Source organism: Carica papaya, chromosome 2, assembly GCF_054855325.1.
Source record: "Carica papaya isolate Zhongbai chromosome 2, ASM5485532v1, whole genome shotgun sequence".
Lineage (NCBI taxonomy): Eukaryota > Viridiplantae > Streptophyta > Magnoliopsida > Brassicales > Caricaceae > Carica > Carica papaya.
The window spans coordinates 37,029,394-37,056,504 of record NC_142310.1 but is presented as its reverse complement, the minus strand read 5'-3'; the positions used below and the strand labels follow the sequence as shown (position 1 = coordinate 37,056,504).

The 27,111-nt window shown below is 36.0% G+C and overlaps 5 protein-coding genes across 7 annotated transcripts; 3 read left to right on the top strand and 2 right to left on the bottom strand.

Annotated features, from left to right (window-relative positions):
- Nucleotides 1-174: 174 nt before the first annotated feature.
- On the bottom strand, nucleotides 175-4,544 carry LOC110813447 (Core-2/I-branching beta-1,6-N-acetylglucosaminyltransferase family protein). Its single transcript, XM_022040591.2, has 4 exons — nucleotides 3,587-4,544; nucleotides 1,427-1,502; nucleotides 1,216-1,331; nucleotides 175-1,110 (listed from the first exon to the last, which is right to left on the bottom strand). The coding sequence occupies exons 1-4, from the start codon at nucleotides 4,131-4,133 to the stop codon at nucleotides 596-598; spliced, it is 1,254 nt and encodes a 417-aa protein (XP_021896283.1). The 5' UTR covers nucleotides 4,134-4,544; the 3' UTR covers nucleotides 175-595.
- Nucleotides 4,545-5,164: 620 nt separating this feature from the next.
- LOC110813390 (RNA polymerase II transcription elongation factor) lies at nucleotides 5,165-9,553 on the bottom strand. The gene is made up of 4 exons (XM_022040491.2): nucleotides 9,139-9,553; nucleotides 8,430-8,779; nucleotides 6,949-6,991; nucleotides 5,165-5,945 (listed from the first exon to the last, which is right to left on the bottom strand). The coding sequence occupies exons 1-4, from the start codon at nucleotides 9,257-9,259 to the stop codon at nucleotides 5,500-5,502; spliced, it is 960 nt and encodes a 319-aa protein (XP_021896183.1). The 5' UTR covers nucleotides 9,260-9,553; the 3' UTR covers nucleotides 5,165-5,499.
- Nucleotides 9,554-10,844: 1,291 nt separating this feature from the next.
- Nucleotides 10,845-19,687, top strand: ABCG7 (ABC-2 type transporter family protein). 2 transcript variants are annotated; one of them, XM_088214576.1, is made up of 12 exons: nucleotides 10,846-11,291; nucleotides 11,743-11,933; nucleotides 12,034-12,184; nucleotides 12,405-12,537; nucleotides 12,851-13,052; nucleotides 14,153-14,429; nucleotides 14,953-15,084; nucleotides 16,421-16,641; nucleotides 17,778-17,990; nucleotides 18,100-18,184; nucleotides 19,018-19,294; nucleotides 19,370-19,687. In XM_088214576.1, exons 1-12 carry the CDS (start codon nucleotides 11,013-11,015, stop codon nucleotides 19,378-19,380), a joined length of 2,172 nt encoding a protein of 723 aa, XP_088070702.1. In that variant the 5' UTR covers nucleotides 10,846-11,012; the 3' UTR covers nucleotides 19,381-19,687. The 2 variants fall into 2 exon arrangements, with proteins under 2 accessions (XP_088070703.1, XP_088070702.1); XM_088214577.1 differs by lacking the exon at nucleotides 19,370-19,687 and having other exon boundaries at nucleotides 10,845-11,291; nucleotides 19,018-19,354.
- Nucleotides 19,688-20,789: 1,102 nt separating this feature from the next.
- Nucleotides 20,790-21,496, top strand: LOC110813446 (uncharacterized). The gene has a single exon (XM_022040590.2). It carries the CDS (start codon nucleotides 20,938-20,940, stop codon nucleotides 21,349-21,351), a length of 414 nt encoding a protein of 137 aa, XP_021896282.1. The 5' UTR covers nucleotides 20,790-20,937; the 3' UTR covers nucleotides 21,352-21,496.
- Nucleotides 21,497-24,870: 3,374 nt separating this feature from the next.
- LOC110813451 (Auxin efflux carrier family protein) lies at nucleotides 24,871-27,111 on the top strand. 2 transcript variants are annotated; one of them, XM_088214578.1, is made up of 2 exons: nucleotides 24,871-25,041; nucleotides 25,431-27,111. In XM_088214578.1, exon 2 carries the CDS (start codon nucleotides 25,469-25,471, stop codon nucleotides 26,816-26,818), a length of 1,350 nt encoding a protein of 449 aa, XP_088070704.1. In that variant the 5' UTR covers nucleotides 24,871-25,041; nucleotides 25,431-25,468; the 3' UTR covers nucleotides 26,819-27,111. The 2 variants fall into 2 exon arrangements, with proteins under 2 accessions (XP_088070704.1, XP_088070705.1); XM_088214579.1 differs by lacking the exon at nucleotides 24,871-25,041 and adding an exon at nucleotides 25,066-25,158.

Here is a 27,111-nt window from a genome sequence, read left to right as displayed (position 1 = left end):
AAAACATGGAAACATATCGTCCTTAAAAAATCAATAGCTTCTCCTGCACATTCTTTTTCAGCACCAATCCATGTTTGCAAAAGAACCACTCTTAGCAACCATAATGCAGAAAAAAAAAATATATATATATATATATACATACAGAGAGAGAGAGAGAGAGAGAGGGAGAACAGAGAAGAGAATAAATAATCACATTATAATGAATGAATCTCCGCCCCAACATTCAAAAAGTGCCTAATGGAATAGTGGTAGGACATACAACAGAGCATGCAATGGCAGCACAAGAGAGAGATCCTGATTGATGGAGGGCTCTACCATGAAACATTAAACATCTGAGCCCATGAAAAGCTATCAAAATTCTAATTCTAGCTAATTTCCTGCGATATCTCTTCATCTCCGCCCTGTGTGTAAATACTATCAAAGGAGTGACTCTTAGCCTGTGATGAGAAGAAAGCCCGCAAAATAGGCTCACCCGTACAGACCAAAGAACATATCACATTTCGCTGCAGTCTCTTGAACCCATCAAAAAAATCAGATCAGATGTGAAGAAACTGCATCAAGTCTCTGGATATCCTATTTAATTCTCAGACCCCCTTCATTTGCATTGATTTGATTGCGAGTTCCAGTCATCTAGAAGGTTTGTGATGGTCTCTTCAAACTTCTTGGCATGAGGTCCAGGCTTCAAGACATTGACATCACCCCACTGAGAGCAAGGATCCATCCACCAGCTCTTCCGACCTGTGCACCATGCCCCCAGTGTAGCTTGTTTTTGACCGCGCTTGAGGATCTTCTCATCAACCATGTCCAGTACAGGATCATCCTTTTTGAACTGTCTTGCAAAAGCAGCTCCACTTTGAGCCATCTGCTCATAATTTGATTGATTGAGAAAATGTGGTTCCATCTTTGGAGGGCTGTCCCAGATCATGTATCTTAAATCACTGTTCACAGTCGTGTTCTTAAAATCCGCTGCGTTGCAAATGACAGTATGGAAGTAACCTTCTTCAGGTAAAATTACATTGTTGAAATACATAAGAAGGATTCGTGGTAGGTTATCCCAACCAAAAACACAATATTCAAGAAAAGATCTGCTCAGGACAACCCATGGGGAACCTGCACCAATTCAAAAATTGTAATTTTGAATGCAAGTAATTAATTAAAACACGGTGCAGCGATTATTTTCAGTTATGCAAACAACATAATAGGAATAGGATTTACCTGTAAAAAATTGGAAAGCATCAGGTGTTAACCTCTTCTCTGTAGCTGTAAAAATTTGGGTCCTTCGAGCTAAATACAGCCCTGGATCAACTATGATAGGCTTCACTCTTTGATGTCTAATCAACAGCGATAAAGATGAATTAAATTGAACTGAACAGTTGACTTATGCAATGGAGCTATTACTAAATTTTAGCAAACAGGACTTGCTTACTCTTTCCATCCAAGGTCACTGGTGTGATCAATGAAATTAAGGTCCCTGCTAACAGAGGAAAACACATGGGACAAGTCTGAAAGCAAGTAAATAAAACATATCAGTTAGCTCGCTGCAGATAAGACAGAGAAATAAAAATAAGAACCTTGAAATTTCACCAAAATATGACAATTGACAAATAACTTAAATACAAACCTCAGTTCATGTTTTGCTTAAACCTCTACAGTATCCAATAAAATTAGTATGAATTAGACTGTAATATTGGCATGAAAAATGACCAAACGAGTTCGAAGAAAATATTCAAAGCTTTGTTTCATAATTCTTTTTCAAATACATAGGAGTTTTTTAATTTAGTTATAACAAAAAATTGCATGTGTCTGGTGTGTAGATGCAGCTAGTCTGCTCAAGTAGCAACAGTGCGTATATTTAGCACTTTGTCTAACTTCAGAAGTTCCGTGCAGGTTTAATTCTACAATAGAATATTATTTGCTAATTATTCAACAAACATTAACCCTCATTTTTACTTACAAATAAGTTTCTCAAGGCTTCAATCAATACTAATTAGGAGCAAGCTCATTATCAGGTATATTGTTTCTCCATTTGTCCCACTATAACTTATAGGAGTTTCTTTGATAAAAAAGCCAAAGATATGTGTGCCATTTCATTCTAGTGTAGTCAATGCCCTCAAAAAATTTCTTCTCTTGAGGCCTGAGTTGATTTACAGGCCACACAAAGAAGATATTGATCTACGTACTATTCTACATCAATAATCAAGTTACCGGTTAATCAATAACTCAAATGGTGAACAGTTAGACAAGCAACAATTGAATCCTTAAGCAAGCACCTATACTTGAAGAAGAACCAGAAACTCTAACAAAAGCAAGAAAATGTTCAAGAGAGATAGGTTTATTTTGCTAAAATAAGGCCATTATTTAGATTACAGCTTGCTCTAGGAAAACACGGCCTTGAAACCTCAGGCTTCTACCAATCTCCAATCTAATCTTGCACAAACAAGATTGTGTCATAGTGCTCTTAGACTATTAACTCACACCTAGCACAGAAATCTACAAGAAACACAGTCCAACTTTACAATTTTTTAACATTGCAGCTTATACTATCCTCCACACATGCTTCAAATGCCTATCAATTACATTCTACAAGGACCCTCAATCAATATCCTGTGCAGCCACTGGTGGGGAATCATACAAAAAATGAGATTGACTCACAACAACGTTAAATTTCCAACACAGTTAGCATTGTTTAAATTTCACCTGTGAATTGCTAAAGCTTCTTGCAAAGAAATTAAATGCTTGGAAATGGTCAATCAATGAATAGTTCAGCATTTCAATATTTAATTTTAATAAGCAAGATGCTTATTATCAATTTTCATAAGTTCATGATATTACTTTTCAATTAATGCTCATAGTGTCGGCTTTTCTGCAGCATGACATGGATGCATTTAAGTCCAATTCGCTTGTCGATAAAATTCCTAAAACCCTATTAAATCCATATATCGCACGTGCTTGAAGTAAAAATTTACTAGGATTAAATCTTAAAAAGATGAAATTTAGTCGAAAGTAAATAGAGAACAAGAACAAAAACCAAAGTCACATACTTCCACATGAATAAAAGATATGAAAAACATAATTGACATAAACATTATCTTTAGCCAGTATAACACATTTCAAAGGCATAAATTTTCAGTGAGATAAAATTTAGAAACTAATGAATGCTCCATACCAATTACGGTCAAGTAACAGTTGTTAGGAAAGAATCGGTTCAAAAGAAGAAACAGGGTGCTTCATATCCAGAAAGAAGGCTAGACAAGAGTCTGAGTATGCTAAAATAAAATTGAACTAATTTGAGCAAGCCAACCATTAGCATCTGGTAGATCGCATCAATTAAGAAAATCTAAAGACCAAGTCTCCATTTTCGTGTCCCTTACAAGCAATTCAACCCTTTTTGTTCTTAATCATCACGTAATATAATACTCTTATACTAAATTGTTCAAGACATAAAGCGATTCAAACTTTGCAACTGGTTTTCGTACAAGACATAAATCCAAAGAGATCCTATAAACCACTCCACAAAAGGCAGACAACCGAAGAAAACAATCCAAACTATCAATCTTTGAACCGGAATTTACTGAAAAAAGCTTACCGTCTTGAGTCAGCAGAGGATAATCCAACGCACTCAACGCGATGAACCAGTTCCAGCCGCGATCAATCTTCAGGAGAATTGCCGCAGCGTGCAAAGTTGCCGCTATGTGCGATGAACCCATGTAGGAAAGACGATCGGGTTTCCCCACCACCTCCACATTTCCAAAGCTCTTGACCGCAGGAATCGATTTCACGGCCGAAACGAGCCTTAATCTCTCATCATCAGATGCATCAGCTGTAAGATGCAGCAAGTACCAATTCCTCGGATGGTAAACGGCGAGCAAAAGGCGAAAGATCCGGTCCTTATCGCCGCGGCCACCGGAGATATAGTAGGCGAAAGCAGGTGGGTACGGTGGACCATGGTGGATCACTGAAGGGTATATCCTCGGGGAGCTGAAAACCGACAAGGAATATAGCAGCAGAAAAACAGAAAGCAATGCTGCAGTGTAGAGCGTGAACAGCCATTTCTTTTCAGCTCCCATAATACAGAGAACGCTGATATAGCCCCTTCTACTTCTTTCCTCCTGTTTCCGGTGATGATGAAGCATATAGGGGCGGGGCAGTCAAATCTGGATTTTGGTGTTGAATTTGACCTTTTATTTCTTTAGAATTTACATAGATGGGTACGTTGACATGGGGATCTTGCTATTCCTGGATTTATCCACTGGTTTTGAGAAGATACCCGAGCTAAACATTACATCCGAGACGGATATGGCGCAGAGAGGATTGGGATAGAGAAAAACCAGAATCAGCCCCCAGAACAATTCATCACTCTTCAAATATTCTCTCTCTGTACCTAATTTCTCTATGAAATTGGGAAGCTCTGATCTCTCCGGATACCATTACTACTTCTATTTACTATCTTGAATGAGCTAGGTAGAGCCAGTAACGAGTAAAAATTAGGGTTAGGGTTGTTTTCTCAGGTTGGATTTGTTCGTGATGAAGACAAATAGTTTAGATCGTAACTTTTCATAATTTGATATTTGATCATAAAGCGCGGTAATAGCTCTCCACGCTCTTTGAGGATACGTGAGTCACGCGCGACCGTCAAAGTGATTAGTCGGTTTGGTAAGATAGTGGGCCCCATATTTTAGCCAACAAGATATAGAGATTGATTTCACGCGATCTGGAAAACAGGTGGGAGGTTGGGGGCAGGGTAGTACTCGATCCTTTTGTCTCCTCTCTGATTGGAACTGTTTGATATCATGATTACTTTATTTCCAGCGAATGAAACTTCACATGGAGTTAACAAAATTAGGAGTGGAAATTAGTTTATTTGGTCGGCATGTAGGACTTGAAATGATGGTTAATTCAGAAATTGTTATTATTTGTCGTAAAAGTTTAAACTTATTTGTATTTTTTTTAGGTAAAAGTGTCTTTTTTAAAAGTTAATATATATATATATATATATATATATACAATACGAAGAAAAGCTAGAAGGTTGTATCTCAAATTATGACTTAAACAAAATCTGTTGATTTTTTAAATAAAAATGGGTTAAATTTATATTAGGATTGGGATTCTGCATTGCTTTTTGGTCAAATTTATTTAAATACTTAGAGATATAAGATGAGTAGAGTTGCTCAAGACTTTATCATCTCTAGTTTTTTAAACAAATGTTCATATACATATATATATATATATATGTATTTATCCTTGTCAATGTGCTGCTCAAAAACAGCTGTTAGTTTCTTGCGACAAATGTTTCCTGCCATGTTAAACATGGCTTCGATATTTTAAAAAGGAATCATAAAACGGTTGCATAATTAGCAAACCAGCTTACTCTGAACAAAAAAAGTAAAACAAAATATGTAGGCACAATCTAATTCCAGGATGTTTTATTGGCGGACTTTCATGAGCCATGAGAATTGCCTTCTCAATACTTTCTTCTTCTTTTCCCCAGCATCATCACCCTCATACAGAATTTACTTCATCATCATCGCTGCCTTCGCTGTCGCTGCTGCTGCTGCTTCCGCTTCCGCTTCCACTTCCGCTGCTTCCGCTGCCGCTGCTGCTGCTCGAACTTGAGGACCGACCATCCTTCTCCTCAGCATTCACTTGAGCTCTCAGGGCTTCTGCAGCATTCGGCCCCTTCTCTCCTTCATCACCACTAACATCCACATCTGCAATCTCATCATCGGTGTCATTTTGTTTTGGTACATTGATATCAAATTCACCGTCAACATCAACTTTTTGTTCGTCTGCATTTTCATATTCAGGTGTACCCATACCAAAAATTTCATCGATATCTATATCTTGATGTTCATCACCATCGTCATTCTTAGGTCCTGCTGAGGCGCCAGGCAGGTTCGGGGGGACAGAAGATTTTGCAGAAATCTCCTTAGTAACAGCTTTAGCACCTATATCAGGTTATCAAAGAGAGCACTAAAATTTTTTGAGATATATATTTCAGACAATTGAGAAAATCATAATGCACCCAGTTACATTGTCAAGCTTGGCACTCAAGTGATGGAATTCACCAAATATTAAACCATGCTAGCACCTTTCCCTCAATTGATAGCAAAAGAGTTAATAGCTATATATTAACGAGTGTATAACACGAAGGGAAGCAAACCATGCGTGTAACTCCTGATTTATAACAAGGGAAAAAGACAACTAACAATTTCGGGGGTAAGATAGTGCCCTGAAAAAAAATCCAAAGCTGAGCCCTGAAATCAAGTATAGGAAACTATCCTTCTTATTTTACTAAAATGTGAATTCACAAAATTATATTTAGGTGCTGAAGGAAATTAAAGAAAATGATATCAGCTTGTCCACTTCAAACTTACCAGATTAAATTGATGAAAAAGAGGTTAGAAGAGTAAAACCTTACACAGTGAAAGAGAACAAGAAAAAAAGATATATTATTATCATGGTAATTGGCAAATGGTAAACTCAATCATGATGTTACCAACCAAACATCTTCAAATAATATGAAGGAATCTGGATATAAATAGTATGCTTAGGTGGCAGTCTAAAATATAAGAATACAACACAAAGCTGGCGCCAGTATCTAGGTGACAACAACTATAAGTGCATAGAACTAAGATTAAACCAACAAAGTATTGTCAAAAGATGAAAATTGCAAAATTATTGAAAACGGTAAAATGGAATACTAAAAACTGCACAAGACAGCGAGAGAAATTCAAATGCCAGTACTACGTGTTCGACTACCTGTATAGCCTAAATAATTTTAGCAGCATCAAGGTACCAATATCTATAGTGTGGTTATGAGTTTATTATCAAGTTATTCAAATCTTTAACCACTTTGTTCTCCTTGGATCAGCCAAGAAGCTTCAATCTGATTTATAATCTTAATGTCACACTAGGAAAAACAATACTAAAACAATATAAGCACAAAACCTGGATTCTCTGGCCCACCGATATCAATTCGTTCCACTTCAACCTGTATGATGAATAAGTACAAAGCTTATGTTAACAGAGAAAAGGAAATCAACAGTACATTTAAACTAAAGCTCAGATAAAAGGACAAATATCTAAGTTCATCCTAGGAAGTTCTTGCAGTGTTAAAACAAAAAACTTATCTGCACGCCTTGCAAATATTAAAACCTTCCAAAATCTGTTAGTTTCCCAGATCATCCAATTAGAACCATAAAATTCAAATACTATCAAGCACCAAATGAGACCAAGAAAAAATGTTTCTAGTGAATTTTATTGAGCATTAACAAAATAGTCATTCTTTTTTTTTTTTTTCTGAAATAAAAAAGAGATATCATTTCAAATGTATCAAGAGGGTACCGCCCAATATACAACAGGTACAGCTCAATCAAATGATCAACAAAATAGTCATTCTAAATGGCTTGACTTTCACAAGAAATTTCTTTACCTTGCCCTATTCCCGAAACTTAAGAGTTCCATTTTTTTCTTGAGCAGTAATTATTTTAGCATTAAAGAGACTCATTTCCACTTGCTTTCAACAATAAATTTTAGTACTATCAAATTTTATCTTGCAACAAATTCAAACAATTTAAATTACAGCAACTATGCAGAAATGTCTTCATGTATGTCAAGTTCTCGTGTCCTAGACATAATGTATCATGAACTCTTCTGTTTCAAATTCCTTAAGAATTCATACCGTATGTTCATTAAGAAATTTTCTACTGATGTTATTTCTCCAACTGTCCGATGATAGAATAAATGGTACATGGCCGTGCAGGTCAAGAATAATAATATATGCTTGCATAAACCAAATATTTGAAAAATCTACAGTAAAATACCATAATGAGAATCTATTTCATATCAGATCTCAGAACAAGAAAATAATTACTGTCTAGGATCACATGCCTTAGTGGAATGATCGGACATATGATAGAAGAACTATCTGGTGAGGTATCTGGATTTGATTCAGGTCGGTTAGAGCTTGAAAGAGAGAGAGTGGTACATCTAATTGGAAAAGAAGTTTATGAGACATCTCCAGTCATGCCCATACCATAGATAGTAGGATCCAGGTCTAGATTCAAGTAAAGCAAGAAACCAAACTATTCAGCAACTTATGAGTAATAATACTTACCAAATCATGTGAAATATTGTATTTCTCTTTTTAAGAAATGGCATGGAACTAGTTTGGAAACTAACATATATTGGTGCCCCCCAGCATTCTAATTAAGTTACCACCATCAGAAGATACCATGAGTATCTGTTCTTAACATATTAAGCAATGAATGTATGACTCCTATTTAGCAAGTCGACCAGTAAAAAACTATGCAAAAAAGGAATTCATCGAACCACAAAATTTTTGAATATTATATATGCACGAAAATTCCTTGATCATCTTCCGAGAAAAAAACAACAGAATATCAACTTAAATTCAATTAACAGCTCACCGGCACAGCAGGGGCAGAGCTTCTACCCACAAATACAGGTTTTGTACCCTTTCCAACTGGAGATAATCGAGGCTCCACAGACAGAGATGCTTGAGCAGCTGCTGCAGATTCGCCCGGCTGCCTAAGGTGCCGAAGTTGTTTCACAGCTCGGTGAAGCCTCTCCAACCGGAAACTCTCACCGTCAAAAAATAGTACTGCGTCATTTTCTTTATAATCTTCGCTGCTTCCCTCAAAGGTTACCTTGGGCTTTCCCAATTGATTGTTGTGAAATTCCACTGAAACTCTATTTTCCTTATTTTTGTGCAAAGATCCAGGCTTAGTCTTATCAATTGAAGCAGGCTTAAATTCATCTACACGAATGCCAAAGTTCAATTATACACATGTACGTCTATACATCTATATCAATTCGTGGATCAAACACTGACATAAACCAGCAATGTGGCAGATATGAATATTGCGAATTTCCCACTAGTATCTATCGTCGGTGTTGCCATACTACAGGTCAAGCTCAATCCTATTCATAGTAATCTCGCATCAATTAAGAATTTAATCGAAACGAACCTAGTACAGGAGAAACATATAAAATTGGGGAAAACGAACAAAGAACAAACACTAAAAGATAATCTAATATCAATTTCCCTCTTTCCTTTACTTCCATTATTTCGTCATCGTTTTCCTGCATTATCTGGGGATCAAACGGGAAACTTACATCGTAAAGTGCAGTATTTGTTAGATGAATCGTTCTTGAATGAGGAGCCTAGCGTCAGATCGTACCAGCGATCGGACTGCGGAGCGGTCTTGGGCTCTTCCTTGGAGTTGTTCGCCATCATGGAGAAAGGTCAAGGAACGGCAGGATAAGTGTACAAGGCCATGGAGGAACCACAGGCCACTGACATGTGAAGATCCCGAGCTACGAACGATCGATATGATAACGGAGTTCTAGTGCTGTGCGTAGAGAACTCCAATGAACATAGGGTTTTCGTAGGAACAAGAAGTCGATTTTCCGAACGCAGGTTCGTATTCAGTGTGCCCAAGTCACTGGCGCACACCGTAAGGGTAGTTTACTATGAAAACACCGTAAAAGTTTGAACTTTTATATCTAAGAATCCGACGTCGTCCAACTCATCCCAAAAGACTGTAAGCCATTATTTATTATATTCGTTGAGAAGGACACTGAGAATCTATTTTAATTAGCTTGATATTTATGCTGTGAAATGATAAAATATTATTAAATTAAAAATATTTTCAATAAATAAAACTGTAAGGTATTTAATTTAACGTAAATAATTAAATATAAATTTAAAATATATATAAAGCAAGTCGAATTCAAATAAATTTTGAAATATCAAATCTGAACTCGCCTTAATCTGCCGTTCTCTTTCCTTTAATCGACTTGAAGTTATACACTTTAATGAAAAATTCATATTAAATTACGTTCAAATTGATCTAATTAAATGAATTTTGATGTAAAATATTATTTCTTTATCCAAATTAATTAGACCTTATTATATTATGTTCGTATTATATTATTTTATCTAAATTGATGATTGTAAATAGAAAGATGGTCTGAAATCCTCTCATAAATCTAACTCCGCTAATATTTTATTGCATCTTTTTCATTTTAAATATTGAAAATCATAACAAGTTATTTTCATTTCATTGTTTTTGGGCCCGACCTCATAATGCGTGATTATGTTATTCCAAGCATCTTTTTAGTTTTTTTTTTTAGTTAAATCCAATGAATACGAGTATGGTATTTAAAGTAACGGAGAAACATAGAAAATGAGATAAAGTTATCAAGTAAAAAAAAAAAAGACGGGTAAACAAGAACAAACGAGGTTAATAAATACAAAACAAAATTATTCGTGTGAACATATAAAGCAATATATTTAAGAAGCTTACGTATTTGTAAAAGCTGATTTTAATTTCAACTTTTGCTTCATACATAATACGTTATAATTAAAACTTGTTATCAAACAAAATTTAAAAAAAAATAATAATTATAAGACGTAACGAATGTATTGTAAAATTATATTATATATTTTTTTTATAAAATTAAAATTTAAACTAAATTTATCATAAAATTATATTATATTTTACTGGTTGGTAATCGAGGTAGATGTAATAAATACAAAATTGACTTAAGAATGATAAATCAATGGGGAGTTAACACTGCAAAAGAAATCTGTGTTGGGTCCGGGTCCGGGTCCGGGTTCGGGTCCGGGTCCGACCCAGACTTTTACTAGATTAGGAGGTAGAGCCCATAAGTCCCGAGCCCGCCTTATCTTCAGCTGCGGCCAACATTTACTTGGATGGCAATAATTCCGTGAAGAAACAAAAACCCACAAAGAAAACGACCTCGTTTGACATTTCTATATATAGACTTGGCAGAACGACGACGTCTCATCCTTCTTGCAAACAATATCTTACCCCTGTAAGAATATTCAAACTCGAGAAAAGTGCAAAATTATTGAGTCATTAATTAAAAATATCCAAAGTCATCCCGCAACTGTGCTTTAGCTCTCTGCTCAACAGAGGTGCGAGCAGCTAGTGGAGGCCAAGCGTAATTTCGTACTAAGAAAAATGGTCCATTTTGGCGCGAAAAAGGTGGGCAAGGTGGTGGCCGGTTTTGGTGGGAGCGGTGTCGGCCAGATTCTGGTCGCCATGACCGCTGCCCTTTTGCTCCGCCTGTTTTCCGGTCCCGGCCCGGCTATGTTGCCAGAAAACGAGGCCGATAACGATGATAACGAAATGGCCGGGGACGGTGACGGAGGGGAAGCTCCACCGGCCGGCAAAGTTTTCCCGATGACAATTCGGTGGAGGAACATTACGTGCTCGCTCTCTGACAAGTCGTCCAAATCAGTTAGTGGCTATATTTGAAATCTTAGATTTGCTTTCGAGTTCTGTTTGGTGGCTGAGAAAGTGCCAGAAAAGTGAAGGCTCTAAAGTTTTTCAAATATTTGTTTAACCGAATCAACAGACTGGAGGCGTGCCGCTTGTTTTCCATTATGTAACGTGTTAGGATGAAATAATTTAGAATCGGAAATTAAGTTATTGGATGGATGGTGCATGCTCAGTTTTATTAAGTACCGTAGAGTTTCTAATACAATTGTATAAAGATGTGCAAGTAACTATTCGAAATGCTGGTATAATATGGAAGGAATCAAAATTACAGTATAGGTGATATTACTTTTACAACGGTATAATATTTCCTCTCATCGCCAAGAAGAGGTTGCTATAATATATTGCTTTGCATCGATTGTGTCTTATGGTAAGAAAATTTATCATGCTATATGTGTATTTGGATTCATAGGTGCGATTTCTGCTTAATAATGTCAGTGGAGAGGCCAAACCGGGGAGATTCCTTGCGATAATGGGACCATCGGGGTCCGGGAAGACGACATTGCTCAATGTGCTTGCCGGACAGTTGACTGCTTCACCGCGTCTGCATTTGTCTGGTCTTCTGGAGGTCAATGGAAAACCAACTTCAAATAAATCTTATAAGTATGCTACCTTACAATAAATGTCATTGAAACCTTCTGTGGTTAAAACAATTAAGCGTGTCTGTAATTGTCATCTTAGATGGTCTCTTGTGACATTGCAGGATTGCATATGTAAGACAGGAAGATTTGTTCTTCTCACAGTTGACAGTACGGGAAACACTCTCTCTTGCTGCAGAGCTTCAGCTTCCGGAGATATGTTCCGTGGAAGAGAGAGATGAATACATAAACAATCTCCTATTCAAGTTAGGCTTGGTAAGGTGGCTGCAATTTCTCTGCATTGTTTAGATTGTGTTTTCTTCTGTTTGTATCATTTAAGTCTTGTTCTTATACGATATTTGTTAATGTTTGAGAGAAAGAAGTTGAGCAATAATCACTTCACTCCTTGTTTTATGTTTAATTACTTCAGCTATATAGACTTATAGTTGGACTTTGATTCATGCTTTCTCCTGGGTTTTCCTTTTTTCTTCAAAAGGTCAGTTGTGCTGATTCAAATGTTGGTGATGCTAAAGTTCGTGGTATTAGTGGTGGTGAAAAGAAACGTTTATCTCTAGCTTGTGAACTGATTGCAAGTCCATCTGTCATATTTGCTGATGAACCCACTACTGGTATGCTTGCATCTGTGTTTCTGCACCTAATATTGGTCCCAGCTCCCAAGGTCTCTTTATCTTTGATTCTTGCCAGAGCCTCCTGGCTCAGTTGGCGCCTATAGTAACCTTGTTTCAAAACACAGGTCCAGTTCACTGACATTCCCCTGGTTTGCATCTAAACATTGAGACTCTGCCCAAAAAAGAGCTCTTTGATTCTCTATATGCACTCTGGAGGAAGTAAACAAATAAGATAAAAAAACCATTTTTTTTTTTAAAGTTTATTGATTAACTGTATGAGATTTCAGCATGGTCAAATTTGTGGCGTATCCAGGGCTTGATGCTTTCCAGGCAGAGAAAGTAGTGGAAACACTCCAACAACTTGCTTCGGATGGGCATACTGTAATATGCTCCATACACCAGCCTAGAGGCTCTGTTTATGCTAAATTTGATGACATTGTGTTGCTAACAGAGGGTGCACTTGTTTATGCTGGTCCCGCACATGATGAACCATTGAAACACTTCTCAAAATTTGGGTTGTTAGCTGAACCTTGCTCTTGATTTATTACTCGTGTCAATTATTTATCGGTCATCCTCCTACGGCTACAGTTCTAGTTTTCTTTCATAGAACCAAGAATTTTTTTTTTGTCGAAAACTTGTACTTCTTTGTATAATTCTGAGGGGGAATAAAACAAACATGGTATGCTATGTATAAATATGGGGTTAAGTGATGATTGTAGTAGTGATAAGTAATCTGTTAAGATTGCATTTAGTTAATTTCTCATTTAATTTTTAATTATAATTTTCATACTAGTCTTGGTATGCATAACTAGAATTTGGCTTGTTATATCTGAGTTATCTCTACCACTGCTGGAAATTCCTTGATGATGGGAATTCCATTCCTCTCTTTCAAGGTGAAGGTTGAAACTGAATTTCAAAAATTAGGCAATTTAGGGTGGGAGTAACTCAAATGCAACAAACTATGTTTTAGTTATGCATATCAAAACTAATATGAGAACTAGAACTAGGAATTGACTAAAAATTAAATGGAAAATGAACGAAATGTAGCATTAGAGTTGCAAATCGTAAGCCTGAGCTTATCTGCACTTGGTTCACTTTCTAGGCTGGGAGGAACTAAACTTTTTCTTGGCTGGATTTTTCCATGATTTCAGAAAAAGTAACCTTGAACTTTAAAAAGTTTCTGTTAATGATATTAAGTTTGATTTCAACTTTTCTACTATTCTGGACCTTGGTTTCCATGCCCAAAAGATACTGCCAATGACATGTAAACTGTCCGCTAAGACATGACTGGTGGAAACTTCTAGGGAACACTATCAAATTTCTAGCAGTAAACTATTTATCGTATGCACAAACTGGAATTCCTTGGACATGCTGCAACCGTGATTTGTACAACCGTATTTTTTGGACATAGAGTTTATAACATAGAGATTAGTCATCAAACTTGGTTCTTCGTTTTTTGCAACTGTCAATCTCTGCCACCAATAAAGATACTTAAAGATCTAGATTTTATGTATTTTAGTGAACTGTTCAAATGATAACAGCTTTCTGCTTTGTTCATTCCGGTTTCTGGTTTCTTGTTCCTAAAGAGACTCTTCGTCTGATGGCTCAACCACAGGTATGACTGTCCCGCTCATGTGAATCCAGCTGAATTTCTGGCTGATCTTATATCCATCGACTACAGCTCATCTGAGAGTGTTTACTCTTCTCAGAAAAGAATAGATGCTCTAGTTGAGTCATTCACCCAACAATCATCTGCAATTCTTTATGCTAGTCCACTTATCAAAAAGGAGTTACCTAAGAACAACATAAAATTTAGCAAGAAAATTATTGTTAAGAAGAAAGGTGGCTGGAGCAGGCAGTTCTGGTTGCTTCTTAGACGTGCATGGATGCAGGTTTATCTTTCAACTCTTCCTCTGTTTACATGCTTAATTACCATCTGTTACTCACTGTATGACATAATAAGATTCAGGGAAAACTTGTTTTTTGTTGTTCACAAACTACCTGGAAGTGTACTAACAATCCTGTAATATTTATGTCAGACAGGATATATTTAAGATGCAGCTGTGTCTTTTTCACCATCTTAACGGATTACTGCTGGGATGATAACTTTGCTAATTAGTTCACCAGGCAAAAGGGCTCACACAATTTATCCCTGTTGGACTTCAACAGATGCTTTTGACTCTGGGACGCAAGAGAATCCCAGAGCTTTTTGTTTAATGAGAAAAATGTATATTCACAAGGGGCCAAGAGATCCCAAGAATTATATTAATTCTGGGGTTAAAATTGCTTTCCTGTAAACTGGTGTAGATTTGTGTTACTGTCTATTTTTTAGTTGTAGTTTTAGCCTAAAAATTATCACTCAAATGGTGTAGTTGATCTTTTCTATTCTATTGATATTCTTAAATTGCTTCCTAGGCTTTTCGTGATGGGCCAACAAACAAAGTCCGAGCCAGAATGTCAATTGCATCTGCCATAATCTTTGGATCAGTTTTCTGGAGAATGGGAAGGTCTCAAACATCAATACAAGACAGAATGGGATTGCTTCAGGTATCAACATAATTGAGTTCTAAACATCACTGCTGTCTTTAATGACTAATTGGCAGAAAATTATAGTGAAAGAAATTAGTGCACAGGTGTGCGCTTCTGGTAATATCATTGCCAATCTTCTGTTGAAATGCATCATCCTCTATTCTCCAATACATTAGTATTGTGAAGTAAGTAAAACTTTTGCTTTTAGTTATGTTCTCTGTGTGTGCGTGCGTGTGTGCGCCAGGTGTTTGGGCATGTTTGAGGTACTTTCACTGCCAGTGTGATTCAACTCTTATGCTGTTGCTTTACTCAATTATTAGGGTATTCTTAATCTACAGAGTTAAATCACGATATTTCTATGTTTGAACTTGTTCTATTCCTTGCTTGAATTCATTGCTGATAGAATTTTCATTCATACTTGACCAGAAAGCAAAAGGGAACCTATTTGAATTAAAAATATAATGTAATAATATTCTCATTCCAACCTTATCTAATTTGTACCCCACTCTTATTCCTATTAACTTGAATTGGCAATTTGAATCAAATGTTGCCCGAGGACTTTTCTTCCTTTTTCTTTTCTATTCTATTTTGAATATAATGTTTATTCTTTGTTTAAAGAAAATGACATCACTTGAGATCAGGCCACAAATTGTGGCTGGTCTGGTGTTAGTACTGGATCCTAATACCGATTGATCCTGTTAAATCAGTTATCTCTGTCTCCCCCAGTTGTCCGGATTAATTGAGAGTTCAAACCCGTTGTTTGTTGTGGTCATTTGTCAATAGACAAATCTCCTGCAGGAGATTTGTCGTTTGACCATGTCATATCGAATTTAAAATGTTATTTCCATTAGCCATGTGACAGCATATATGCTGTAATCATATTTTGCTGTGGTGCCCTGTAGTGTACAGCATTTGGTCCATGGTCTATGGATTGTTGGGTCTGAGTTGGGTCATGGCTGGTAGTGTGAGAAATGAGCTGTGGGCTTGGGAGGGAGTGTGTAAAAAGAATAGATTTTTACGTTTAATTCCACTTTCTATTTTTTGGGTGGTTTGGAGTGAAAGAAATGCGAGAGCGTTTGAGGGAATTGAGAAAGATTTTGTTAGCATTAGAGATACTTGACTCTATACTTTTGGTTATATGATGTTGGGTCATGAGGTTAAGGGTTTGGATGACTTTGGGACTGTGCTTGACTATTTGATTGACATGTATTTATTTTGTATACGGGTAGTACTCCCTTGTTACTATGTTAATATATACTTCCTAATTTTTATTTCAAAAAAAAAAAAGCCATGTGACAGCATATGCATTTATAGTTACACGCTACTATAATAAATGGTCATTTCCCTCTCTCAGGTAACTGCAATAAACACAGCCATGGCTGCTCTAACAAAAACTGTGGGTGTTTTTCCCAAGGAACGTGCCATTGTGGACAGAGAACGTGCTAAGGGGTCGTATGCACTAGGACCTTATTTGCTTTCTAAATTAATAGCTGAAATTCCTGTTGGAGCAGCATTTCCCCTGATGTTTGGTGCTGTGCTGTACCCCATGGCTCGTCTTCATCCTACTTTGTCTCGGTATACTTCCTTTCCTTAACTTTCTATGGTAATATGGTACATGATCTCTGAGGGGGAAAAGAGTCAGGCAATTGTTGAAGTACAGACTATAGCTGATAGGTTCTCAAAAGAAGCAGTCACTTCCTTTAGAGGATTATGTCCACATGTAGGTGTTTCTGGTAGTAATCCAGAGGTTAAAGGGTGAATGTTTATTGCTTTCTATATCTTGTATCCAAGTGGATCAAGCCCAAAAGCAAAGACGTCTAGGGAATCGGCACTTTTGTCTTCCGCACGCGAGGACAAACGAGTTTTTAAGGAGCAAAGTTCTATTCTGTTCCATAATGAAATCAAACAGTAGCTGAGAATATTTCATTCGGATATTCACACATCAGCAGGCTATCAAGTACTTGCCATGTATGAATATCCAAATGAAAATGCTTTGAGTTACTGTTTCCTTTCCTTCTAGACCATAAAAATAGGAGTTGTAGTTTCCCCATGATTTTTCCTCATGGATTTGGAAATCCTTTAACATGACACGTGAATATCATTTCAAACTACTAAAATTCAATATTAGGGTCTCCTTGCAGAATATTCAATTTCTGATGGATAAATGAAGGGTGCTGAATATAAATGTGGTTTTCATACCCCCTTGGGCCAAGCTCATGGATTATCTTAAGCTCACATCATCAGTGGGAAAGATGTATTATCAGACTAAGAATCTATAACTTCCCAATAAGAATTTATTTAAAGCTAAACTTATAATATGCTGAAACATAGAAAACCTATTATGTTTGTGTTTTTGTAGAGCCTGCCTTGTAGATTAGAGCTAAATCAAGCTGCACACACTAAGTACTCTCTGAATATCAGGGCGGCTTAGGCTCCTCATCTGTTCCCAAGAGGTTCTTTATTCTGAAGCGTAGCTTACATAACCAAATGATGGTTTACTAGTGTTTATTTACCCTTACATAACCAAATGATGGTTTACCAGTGTTTATTTACCTGGTCTGGAATTAACAATTGCCAGCTCTGACAGGTGACTGGTTTTTGTTTCTGTGCCATGATATGCTGTTTGATTTTATAAAAACTCGTTGAATGGCTAGAAGTGACTTGTGTTATAATCACTAAATAGTGCTGATTTTAGGACTCTGCTTTTCTAGGTTTGGAAAGTTCTGTGGAATAGTGACTGCAGAATCTTTTGCTGCATCTGCAATGGGTCTAACTGTAGGGGCTATGGTCCCAACTACGGAAGCAGCAATGGCGTTGGGACCCTCTCTTATGACAGTTTTTATTGTTTTTGGAGGATACTATGTGAATGCAGACAATACACCCATCATCTTCCGTTGGATTCCGCGTGTTTCTCTTATTAGATGGTAATAAATTCTTTCTTATCAATGTGAAATATCATGGTTATGCATTCCTTAGCTGCTGTTGGGAGATTGTTTATTTAGTCTCACGTTTATTTATGGAACGTACTTTCAGGGCCTTCCAAGGACTCAGTATCAATGAATTTAGTGGTCTTCAATTTGATCATCAACATTCTTTTGATATTCAAACTGGAGAACAGGTAACAGTAGAGTCTACTACGGGTAACAGTAGAGTCTACTGTAGAATTATGTTTTATTTGGTGGAGAGAAAACTTAGTAAAAGTCATGGGTAAATGGTTTTAAAGCATCTATAATGCAGGTAACTTGTTCCTGCTCAATCAACTAAAAAATAGAGAGCTTTTATTCTGCAAAGAATGCCCAGGAACTAACCACCAAAATGGGAAAGTTTGAATTGCTGGGAAGTCATTGTGGCTAAAGTTCAAGAACTGAAATTTTACATGATAATATGATTTACTGAAAACAAATGAAAAATCTTTCTGGGGAATAATAGGCCTGTGCAATTTATACTTATTTCCTGATTATATGGTGAACGCCGCACAGATGCACTGTATCTTTATTTTTAACTGAGATGAGGATTTAGATTTCTTTGCTGAATATATGGTCACCATGGCTTTAGTGCTTGTTTGTTTGTGGATCGATCCGACTCATTTATTGTGTCTTTAGTTTAATTTTTCTAGATCTAGAATTGGGGCTTACAACTTTTTGGACTTGTAATAAATAAAGTAGTGCCAAAATAACAGTTAATTCACTTGCTTGGCTCATAAAGATAATTCAAGGATTGAGTCATTGAATTGTTACTCGTGCCAGCAAATTACACAGTACATGCTTCACTGATGCCCACTTCAGTTTGTTGAATATCCAAATTAGACATTTATCTAGCAGGAAGCTGTGGAATGGCTGATATAGATGTTCTACATGTGCTGATGTTTCTTTTAGTTTTAATCTTCTCGTTTTATTTACTAATCTGATGTAATCTTTGCAAAACTCCCAAACTGCCTTTGGAATTTTTCAGGCACTCGAGCGACTCTCCTTTGGGGGAAGCCGAATTCGCGATACAGTGGCTGCACAGAGTAGAATTTTGCTCTTTTGGTACTGCACCACTTACCTTCTCCTTGAGAAGAACAAGCCAAAATATCAGAAGCTTGAGCCGCCTCCTTTTGAACACGTCAAACCACAGCCACAACTTGAGCCTCTGGAAAATGACCAGCCACCTCTAATTGAACAAGCCAAACCAAACCAGCCCCTTGAGTCAACAGAAATTGACCCAATCGGACCTTTTATTCTAGAAGGTTTGTAACAATTCAGGTACAATAATAATGTTGTTATAAGATATACCATTATTCATTGCATTTAATCTCGTACAGGTGCCAAGTAAAGGAGGTCTTGTTTGCAAATAAAGGAGGGCCCCAATACCATTTTTGAGCTGGTCTTGTGATATATACTACTGGAAGCTCTGTTACCTAAAAATAAAAGTTGTGAAATCCTTATCCGATGCTTATAATTTCCTCCAAAAGAGAGAAACCCCTTTTAGCTTGGATGGTTGAAGATAAACCTGATATCTGGTCAAATGACATTATACATTAATGGGTTGTAATCTCTGAATATCCAAACTAATTGGTTCATGTCTACGTGCCACTCTTTAATAAAATAAAGGGTTGAAAAAAAAAACCTCTTTAGGTCAACGGGATATATATATATATATATATAGATATTACTTCAAAAGAATGGGATGCAGTTTGCTGCATAATTTGCTATATATAACTATATCTGGTCAAACAAGAAATTTTAATTTGTGCCGTTGAGAAAAAGGATGCCTACTCTGCACTTTGATTTAGATTGGAATTTTGTATTTTGAAGTAAAATTATCAAAATTAATTTGGTAACCTTCGTTTGATTTTAAATTGATTTGTGATATTTATTAATTATTATTTAATTAAATAGTCGATATATTATAGAATAATTTTTATTTTACTTTAATTATTGCATATATATTATTAAAAAAAAAAAAAAAATTGATTGCATAATACCCTCTTAGGCTTACTGTTCCATCCTCCAACCAGTTCATGACGGAAGCCTAATGTCAACTTCCATCCCACACCTCCTTCACAACTATTTATATATATATATATATAAGTAGAAAGTATCTGGACATTGAACTTCGCCGCAAACAGCTATTCCCATAAAATTTTAAATAAAGAAAAAACTTTCCAGACATTGACTAATCTACAACTTCTTTTTTAACTTTTAGTTTCTTCTTTTCTTAAATAAAAAATTTGCCCTTCCCTTCCAGAATGCGTCTTCTCATGTGGGAGCTTAACAAGTTATTACTTGGGGTTTCTAGAAAAACTCCAAGTACCTCTCAGACCCATTCTTGAAAACTTCTCGAAGTTTATTAAATTCAATATTTGGATCCCAACTTTTCCACAGACAAATTAGAAGATTACAAACCCCCTTTCCTCTCCAGATCAGAAACAGATTTCTCCCCATGTCAGCTACAGTTAAATTTCTTCTTCCTCCTTCACTTATAAATCTGAATTGGACGCAACAAACTCCTATTTTAATATCATTGTTAAAAATTTTCTATGGAACAAAAAGACATAATTGCATATGCCATTTACGTTACGTGACGTGACAGCTTGTTCCTTAAATCTAAAACCCCACTAGCTGGAGATAAAATGAAACGCGCAAACTAAAACACAAAGAAACTGTCCGTTAATGACACGGTTTGGCCACATTCCCTTTTTTCCTTGGATCAATTATTTAATAAGTAAATCCCACGACACCCACCACCACAATTTCCTCTAATCTTTTTAATTATTACATTAATCAATTCTAAGCCTATAAATATTTTTAATTAATCACGTATCATCATTCGACAATCATTCAAATCTTCTTCTCATTCGTATTTTCATCATAAAACCCACATCACCAGATGCAATCCGCTTCTCTTCCCATCTCTCCCTTCACTCCCCGACTCGGTCGACCTCTCAGGAAAAGGGTGTCGACGGGGAGAGTTTTCGCTTCCCACAGAGAAGGCTGGAGCGTTGACGAAAACATGATCGTTCTCCGGAAGAGAATTCACGAGATGAAGATGGTGGAGAGGAATTACGAGCCGCCGGCCAATTGGATGGAGTGGGAGAAACGTTTCTACACGAGCTACGACTCGTTTATATACCAACTCGTAGGTGCGCTGCAGTCTCGTTTGATGAATACTAGGCCGAGCTTGGCGTTGGGGATGATAGCTTTGGTTGTGATAAGTGTGCCGGTGAGTTCGGGTATGGTGTTTATCCAGTTGTTGGAGATGGTGAAGATGGGCTTAGGTGCAGGAAGTATTCATTTGTCATGATGATGATCAAGAAAATTATTTTCGCTTACTGTGAATATTCTAGTTTATTGGGTAGGCGTGTGTATCTTGATATTCTTAAGAACAATTTTCATGGAGACAATGAATATTATGAGATTTTCTTATAAAAATATTTATTTTTCTTTTTCGTTTCAAGTTGCACGTTACTCATTTTCTTCTTTAATTAATTATTAGATAAAATTTAACAAATTAAAACTACTAAATTAATATAATATTACAGTTTATTTTTTATATTTTTATATAATATATTTAATTTTAATTTTAATTTTATAATTTATTTTATTAAATACAAATATAATTATTCATAAACAATTTAAATTTTTTTATTATATATTTCTTACATACTATTTATTATAATAAAATAAACAAATAATCACAAATTAAAAACTAGTACATTATTTAAATTATATAATATTTTAAAAAAATTATATTTATTTCTGACTTTTAATAAAAACAAACAAATATCTTAGAATTTATAATTTTTTTTAATTTTTATATTTTTTTATAATATATTTAATTTTATTTTTATTCTCATTATTTATTATTTATTTTATTAAATATAAATATTTAATTAATAATAATTATTTATTTAAATATAAATATAATTATCAGTAAACAATTTAATTTTTTTATTATATACTTCTTATATACTATTTATTATTAAAATAAATAAAAATAAATTAATAATTTACCTAAATATACCAATCATATCATCTGCCATTTAAACAAAAAAAAATATGCTTTAAAACACATTAATATACAACCATACAAATATAAAAAATTTTAACAATTACTTAAATTTTTCATTGATTATCCCGACCCGACCCGACCCGACCCTAAATATTCATTCATCCATTACATGATGCATGCATAGATTATCAATCAAAGCCTGAAAGTATTAACCTCCGCAATGCCGCACCATGCACCTTCACGATCACGTCAACCGACTGAGAAAGGATTTAATAAAATTAACTTTCTGGCATGACCGTGGAGACCTATAAAAACACAAGAAAAGAAATTAATAAGCCTAGGAAATTTATTTATATATGAGAAAATTATGTATGTATATATGTATATCAAAGTGAGAAAATGAAGTAAGGAGGGAGCTCCCTTCAGTCCAAGACGCGACGGCAATATAGCTGTACATAGCTCCTGCATCGTTGCATCAAAAACTCATCAATATATTCAACCATGTCATGTACTTGAAGCCCTTCATCATCTTCTTCGATGCTGATGAGTTCTTGAATCAACGAGTCAGCAGCCGTGTCCTCAGCTCTCCGCCGCCTCGGACTGGACTGAAGAGAGCTCCTTCTTCAACACCTCTCTCACTCTCTCTATCTCTGTTACACACACACACACAAGATGAACGCAATATATACATATATATATATACACACACGATATGTGTTTCACATCTTATATGGGTATTCCCCATATATGTATATATATATATATATTGCAGAAGGAAAGAAGTATAGTTTACTAGTCATGCACGTGCAAAGGTTTAAAAAAAAAAATACAAAGGACACTTCTCCTACATGAACAAAACAAGAAGAGGACAGGAAGAAGAAGATGGAACTAGGACATTGGCGTAGTACAAGAAAAAAAATCCTCAAGCGTACTCATTGAGAACTAGACTGATGAAAAGAAAAGTCACTGCACGCATTTGTCTATTACGTTCATGTGACATCAATGAGCTGTAAGTAAGTAAAGTAGCTGGGGAAGCATATTAGGGCAAAAAAAGGGTTAGTACGAGGAAGAAAGGAGAAGAAAGCTAGGGTTTATAAATAGAGAAAGAAAAAGAAAGAAGATTATGAATCATAATGCGCCGACATGAAAATCTAGAGGCAGGCTTTGGTTAAGATTTAGGGACAGGCCCCATTCCCTTCATACTTCTTTTCATTATCATTTGTCGTTTGAATTTATTTTTCTGATCTGCAAATTTTTTCTTTTTGTTTTTTGAACATTTGAAAATTTTTTCGTACAGTACTGAATGTTAAACATCTTATCATACAGCTGGAATCAACAATGAATATCTACCGAGAGGCTCCTGTTCATCAAAGGCTCCTTCACCTTCATTTCCTTTCATAGTTGCATTTCATAAAATTGAAATATTTAAACATGTATTCATATCAAATTAATTATTTTAATTTCTCATCTTCCTGAATATATATATATAATTATACGGAAATCCCAGTTAACTTGCCATCGTAAATGTAGTAATAAATTAATCAAGAATATCAATAAGCATATTCTTTTTAATTCTAACCAATAATATATTTATTTATAATTTTATAAGATATTTCCAAAATAAATTTAAGAATAAATTAAAGAAGCCTTATTAAATTTCTCCTCCATCGATCTAAAGTTTTTCACAGTATTAGCAAGATGTATCGTACTGTAAAGAAGTTGGGAATTGTCAATTTGCATCTGAACCAGGCTAGTTGAGTTTGAACGATCTGGTTTTCTCATGTACTATAAGGCAGTATATACGCATGCCGGTGCAAGATATGTATATATATATATGTATATGAAGGCCTGTGCGTACACATATACGACGATGAGTGGTCTGCAAAAGAAATACATATAGGTATAGGTAAAGAGAAAGGGAGAGATTAGAGAGAATAGGGTTTGCAGGTGAAATGGACGAAGTGATGGATGCTTTTAGTACAGATTTCCAATGGGTTGCAGTTTCAAAACCAAAACTCATGGTTTGAAGACTCAGTGTAAGAGTACTTAGTGTGTGTATATATATATATATATATATGGGACAAGAAGCAGAGAATCCTGATGTTATGTTATGCATGTGTTGTCATGTCAATTCACTTGGCAGGTCAGGCCAGTTACAGTTAGCTATCAGTAGTCGTACTGTAATTTTAATCATATCATATCATCTCATACTTTTCTACATTAATAATATACATTATATTCATCTCTCAACCATTCCATTCCATTCCATTCCCCCAGCCATCATCATTCATGCACGCTAAACCCACATTCTCCCCATCACTCATCATCACTACCCTTAATTATAACTCTATATAAATATATATATATATATATATATTGCTTGATTTTTGGGCTTTGTCAGATGGGTCATGGGTCAAAACCAGTTGGACAACATGATGGGCCTTATGGGCTGACCCGGTTACTATTCTTACAAAATTTGGGCCAACCCAGTGTTCTAATGGGCTTGTACTTTGACTAGACTTGGCCCATTAACGAAGCTTTGTGATGGGTCGGGTAAGCCCATAATCCATCCGCTGTACTTCAACTGTATCTATATGATTCAATTATTGACGTAACTCAGAAACAGCTGGGCCCCACAGCAAACCGAAAAATTATCCCAATGCTGGTTCGCAACAAACTGTCTTGTTCATTCCCCAAAACAAAATAATAAAATTAGCTTTTTTTTTTTTTTTTTAATCATACAATTAATTATAAAAGGCAAAATTATAATTTATAATATATATTTTATAATCATGTTTTATTAAAAATCTTAAAATCACAGAATGGTTTTTAGGAAAAAGGCAAAACCACGTGAATGTGGTACCGAATATAAACTAAAGATCATTTTGCGTCGTTTAAATAAAATTCACTTATTGGCTTAAAGTTCCAGTACTCGGATTGTTTTGACTGGTGAGAAGCTGTTTGGATCCCGAGATTCTCAAGGTATATCGCTAATTTTTTGCTTCGAAAATTATACTTATGAAACGAAACCTTTCTTCCGGATCGATTTATCCTCTTTTTTTCTTTTTCGCTTCTGCTTTTTGTTTGTGAGCTATCTAGGTATCTGTCAATTCTTTGTTTCGTTTCTCTTGGAAATTGATGCTCTATCTTTTGATATCTGTGCAAGTTTTTGAAAACCGTTGTTGATTTTAATTGATTTTGCTGTTATTGTAGTAGGAGGTCAGTCAAACAATTGTTTTATGTTCCTGAATTTGCTCGTGTCGCAATCCGGTTGATGAACTTCCTTGATTTCCTCCATGGCTAATTTAAGTGACATCTGTTTTGAGTTTCTCTGTATTTTTCGTTTGATTTTTGTTTCGTTTGTATTGCAGAAATAACATTGTTGTTAACAGTAGCAGGTGAAAGAGAAATGTCAGTTTATGTGAGGGGACTTCATGAAAATAATGTGGATTCTCGGAGTGAGCATCTGCTGAGTGGTATTGTGCCATTGCTGAAGCTTCTATGCCTCACAGTTATAGGGTTGGTTCTTGCACACCCCAAAAGTGGGATGACCTCAAAAGCAACGTATAAGCTTCTGAGCAAGCTTGTTTTTGCTCTATTTTTGCCTTGTGTAATCTTCACTGAACTCGGTGAGAGCATTTCACTGAAGAGCATAGCGCATTGGTGGTTCATTCCACTCAATGTGTTGATTAGTACAATTATTGGTTCCTTTGTTGGATCCTTGGTGGTACTTATATGCCGCCCACCTCCTGAATTCAATAGATTCACCATTGTCATGACTGCTTTTGGCAATACCGGGAATCTTCCCCTGGCTATTGTCAGTTCTGTCTGTCATACAAAAGATAACCCATTTGGCCCACACTGCACTTCCAGAGGAGTGGCTTATGTCTCCTTTGCTCAGTGGGTTGCTGTAATCCTTGTTTATACCCTTGTTTATCACATGATGGAGCCTCCTATGCAGTATTATGAGGTTGTTGAAGAAGGGATTGAAATTGAGGAGCAAGAGTCAGTTGCTGATCTTAGCAGGCCTCTCCTTGTAGAAGCCGAATGGCCTGGTATGGAGGATAAGGAAACTGAAGTCTCTAAGACACCCTTTATTGCCAGGGTTTTTAACAGCATATCAGGTGGTTCGCAGACAACTTTTCCTGACATTGATCTCTCAAGAGAAGCCAGTTCAAGCAGTCCAAGGTCCATTCGCTGCTTGGCTGAGCCCAGAATGGTTAGGAGGATCAGAATTGTTGCTGAGCAGACTCCAGTCAAGCACATATTGCAACCCCCAACAATCGCATCTCTATTAGCTATTATTGTAGGGCTGGTGCCTCAGTTAAAATCCTTTGTCTTTGGAGAAGATGCACCACTCTCTTTCGTCACAGACAGTTTAGAGATTCTAGGTGCTGCAATGGTGCCCTCTGTGATGCTTATTCTTGGAGGTATGCTTGCAGAGGGGCCAAGAGAATCGACACTTGGGTTACGAACCACTATTGGTATAGTCGTCGCTAGGCTTTTGGTGCTTCCTTCAATTGGAATTGGAATTGTGATGTTGGCTGACAAATTGAATCTTCTTCTTCAAGGCGATGCAATGTATAAATTTGTTCTATTGTTGCAGTATTCAATGCCAAGTGCAATTTTATTGGGAGCAATCGCCAGTTTGAGGGGTTATGCAGTTAGAGAGGCTTCAGCACTTCTTTTCTGGCAGCATGTTATTGCCCTTTTTTCCCTGTCCCTGTATAATGTTATCTATTTCAAATTACTTACATGAGCTTTAGATTTGTCTTGTTGTCTTATCAGCTAAGATTGTTGAGATGGTTCAGCATGGAAATGCCATCAGGTTATTGCTGTCTTCATGTCCATTACAGTATATTGTTTAAACAAAACAGAATGTTTGGTGGCAATGTGTACTAAACCAAACACTTGCAATGGAGGTAATGCAGGCTTCATGTCTAAACGTTGATATCTTAGTATAATCAACAATACTAGAGCTGCTTATGCCTGTTATCACTCATTTTTCCTTTTGGAAATCTAGATACAGGCGCTAACTGCAGTTTTCTGTTA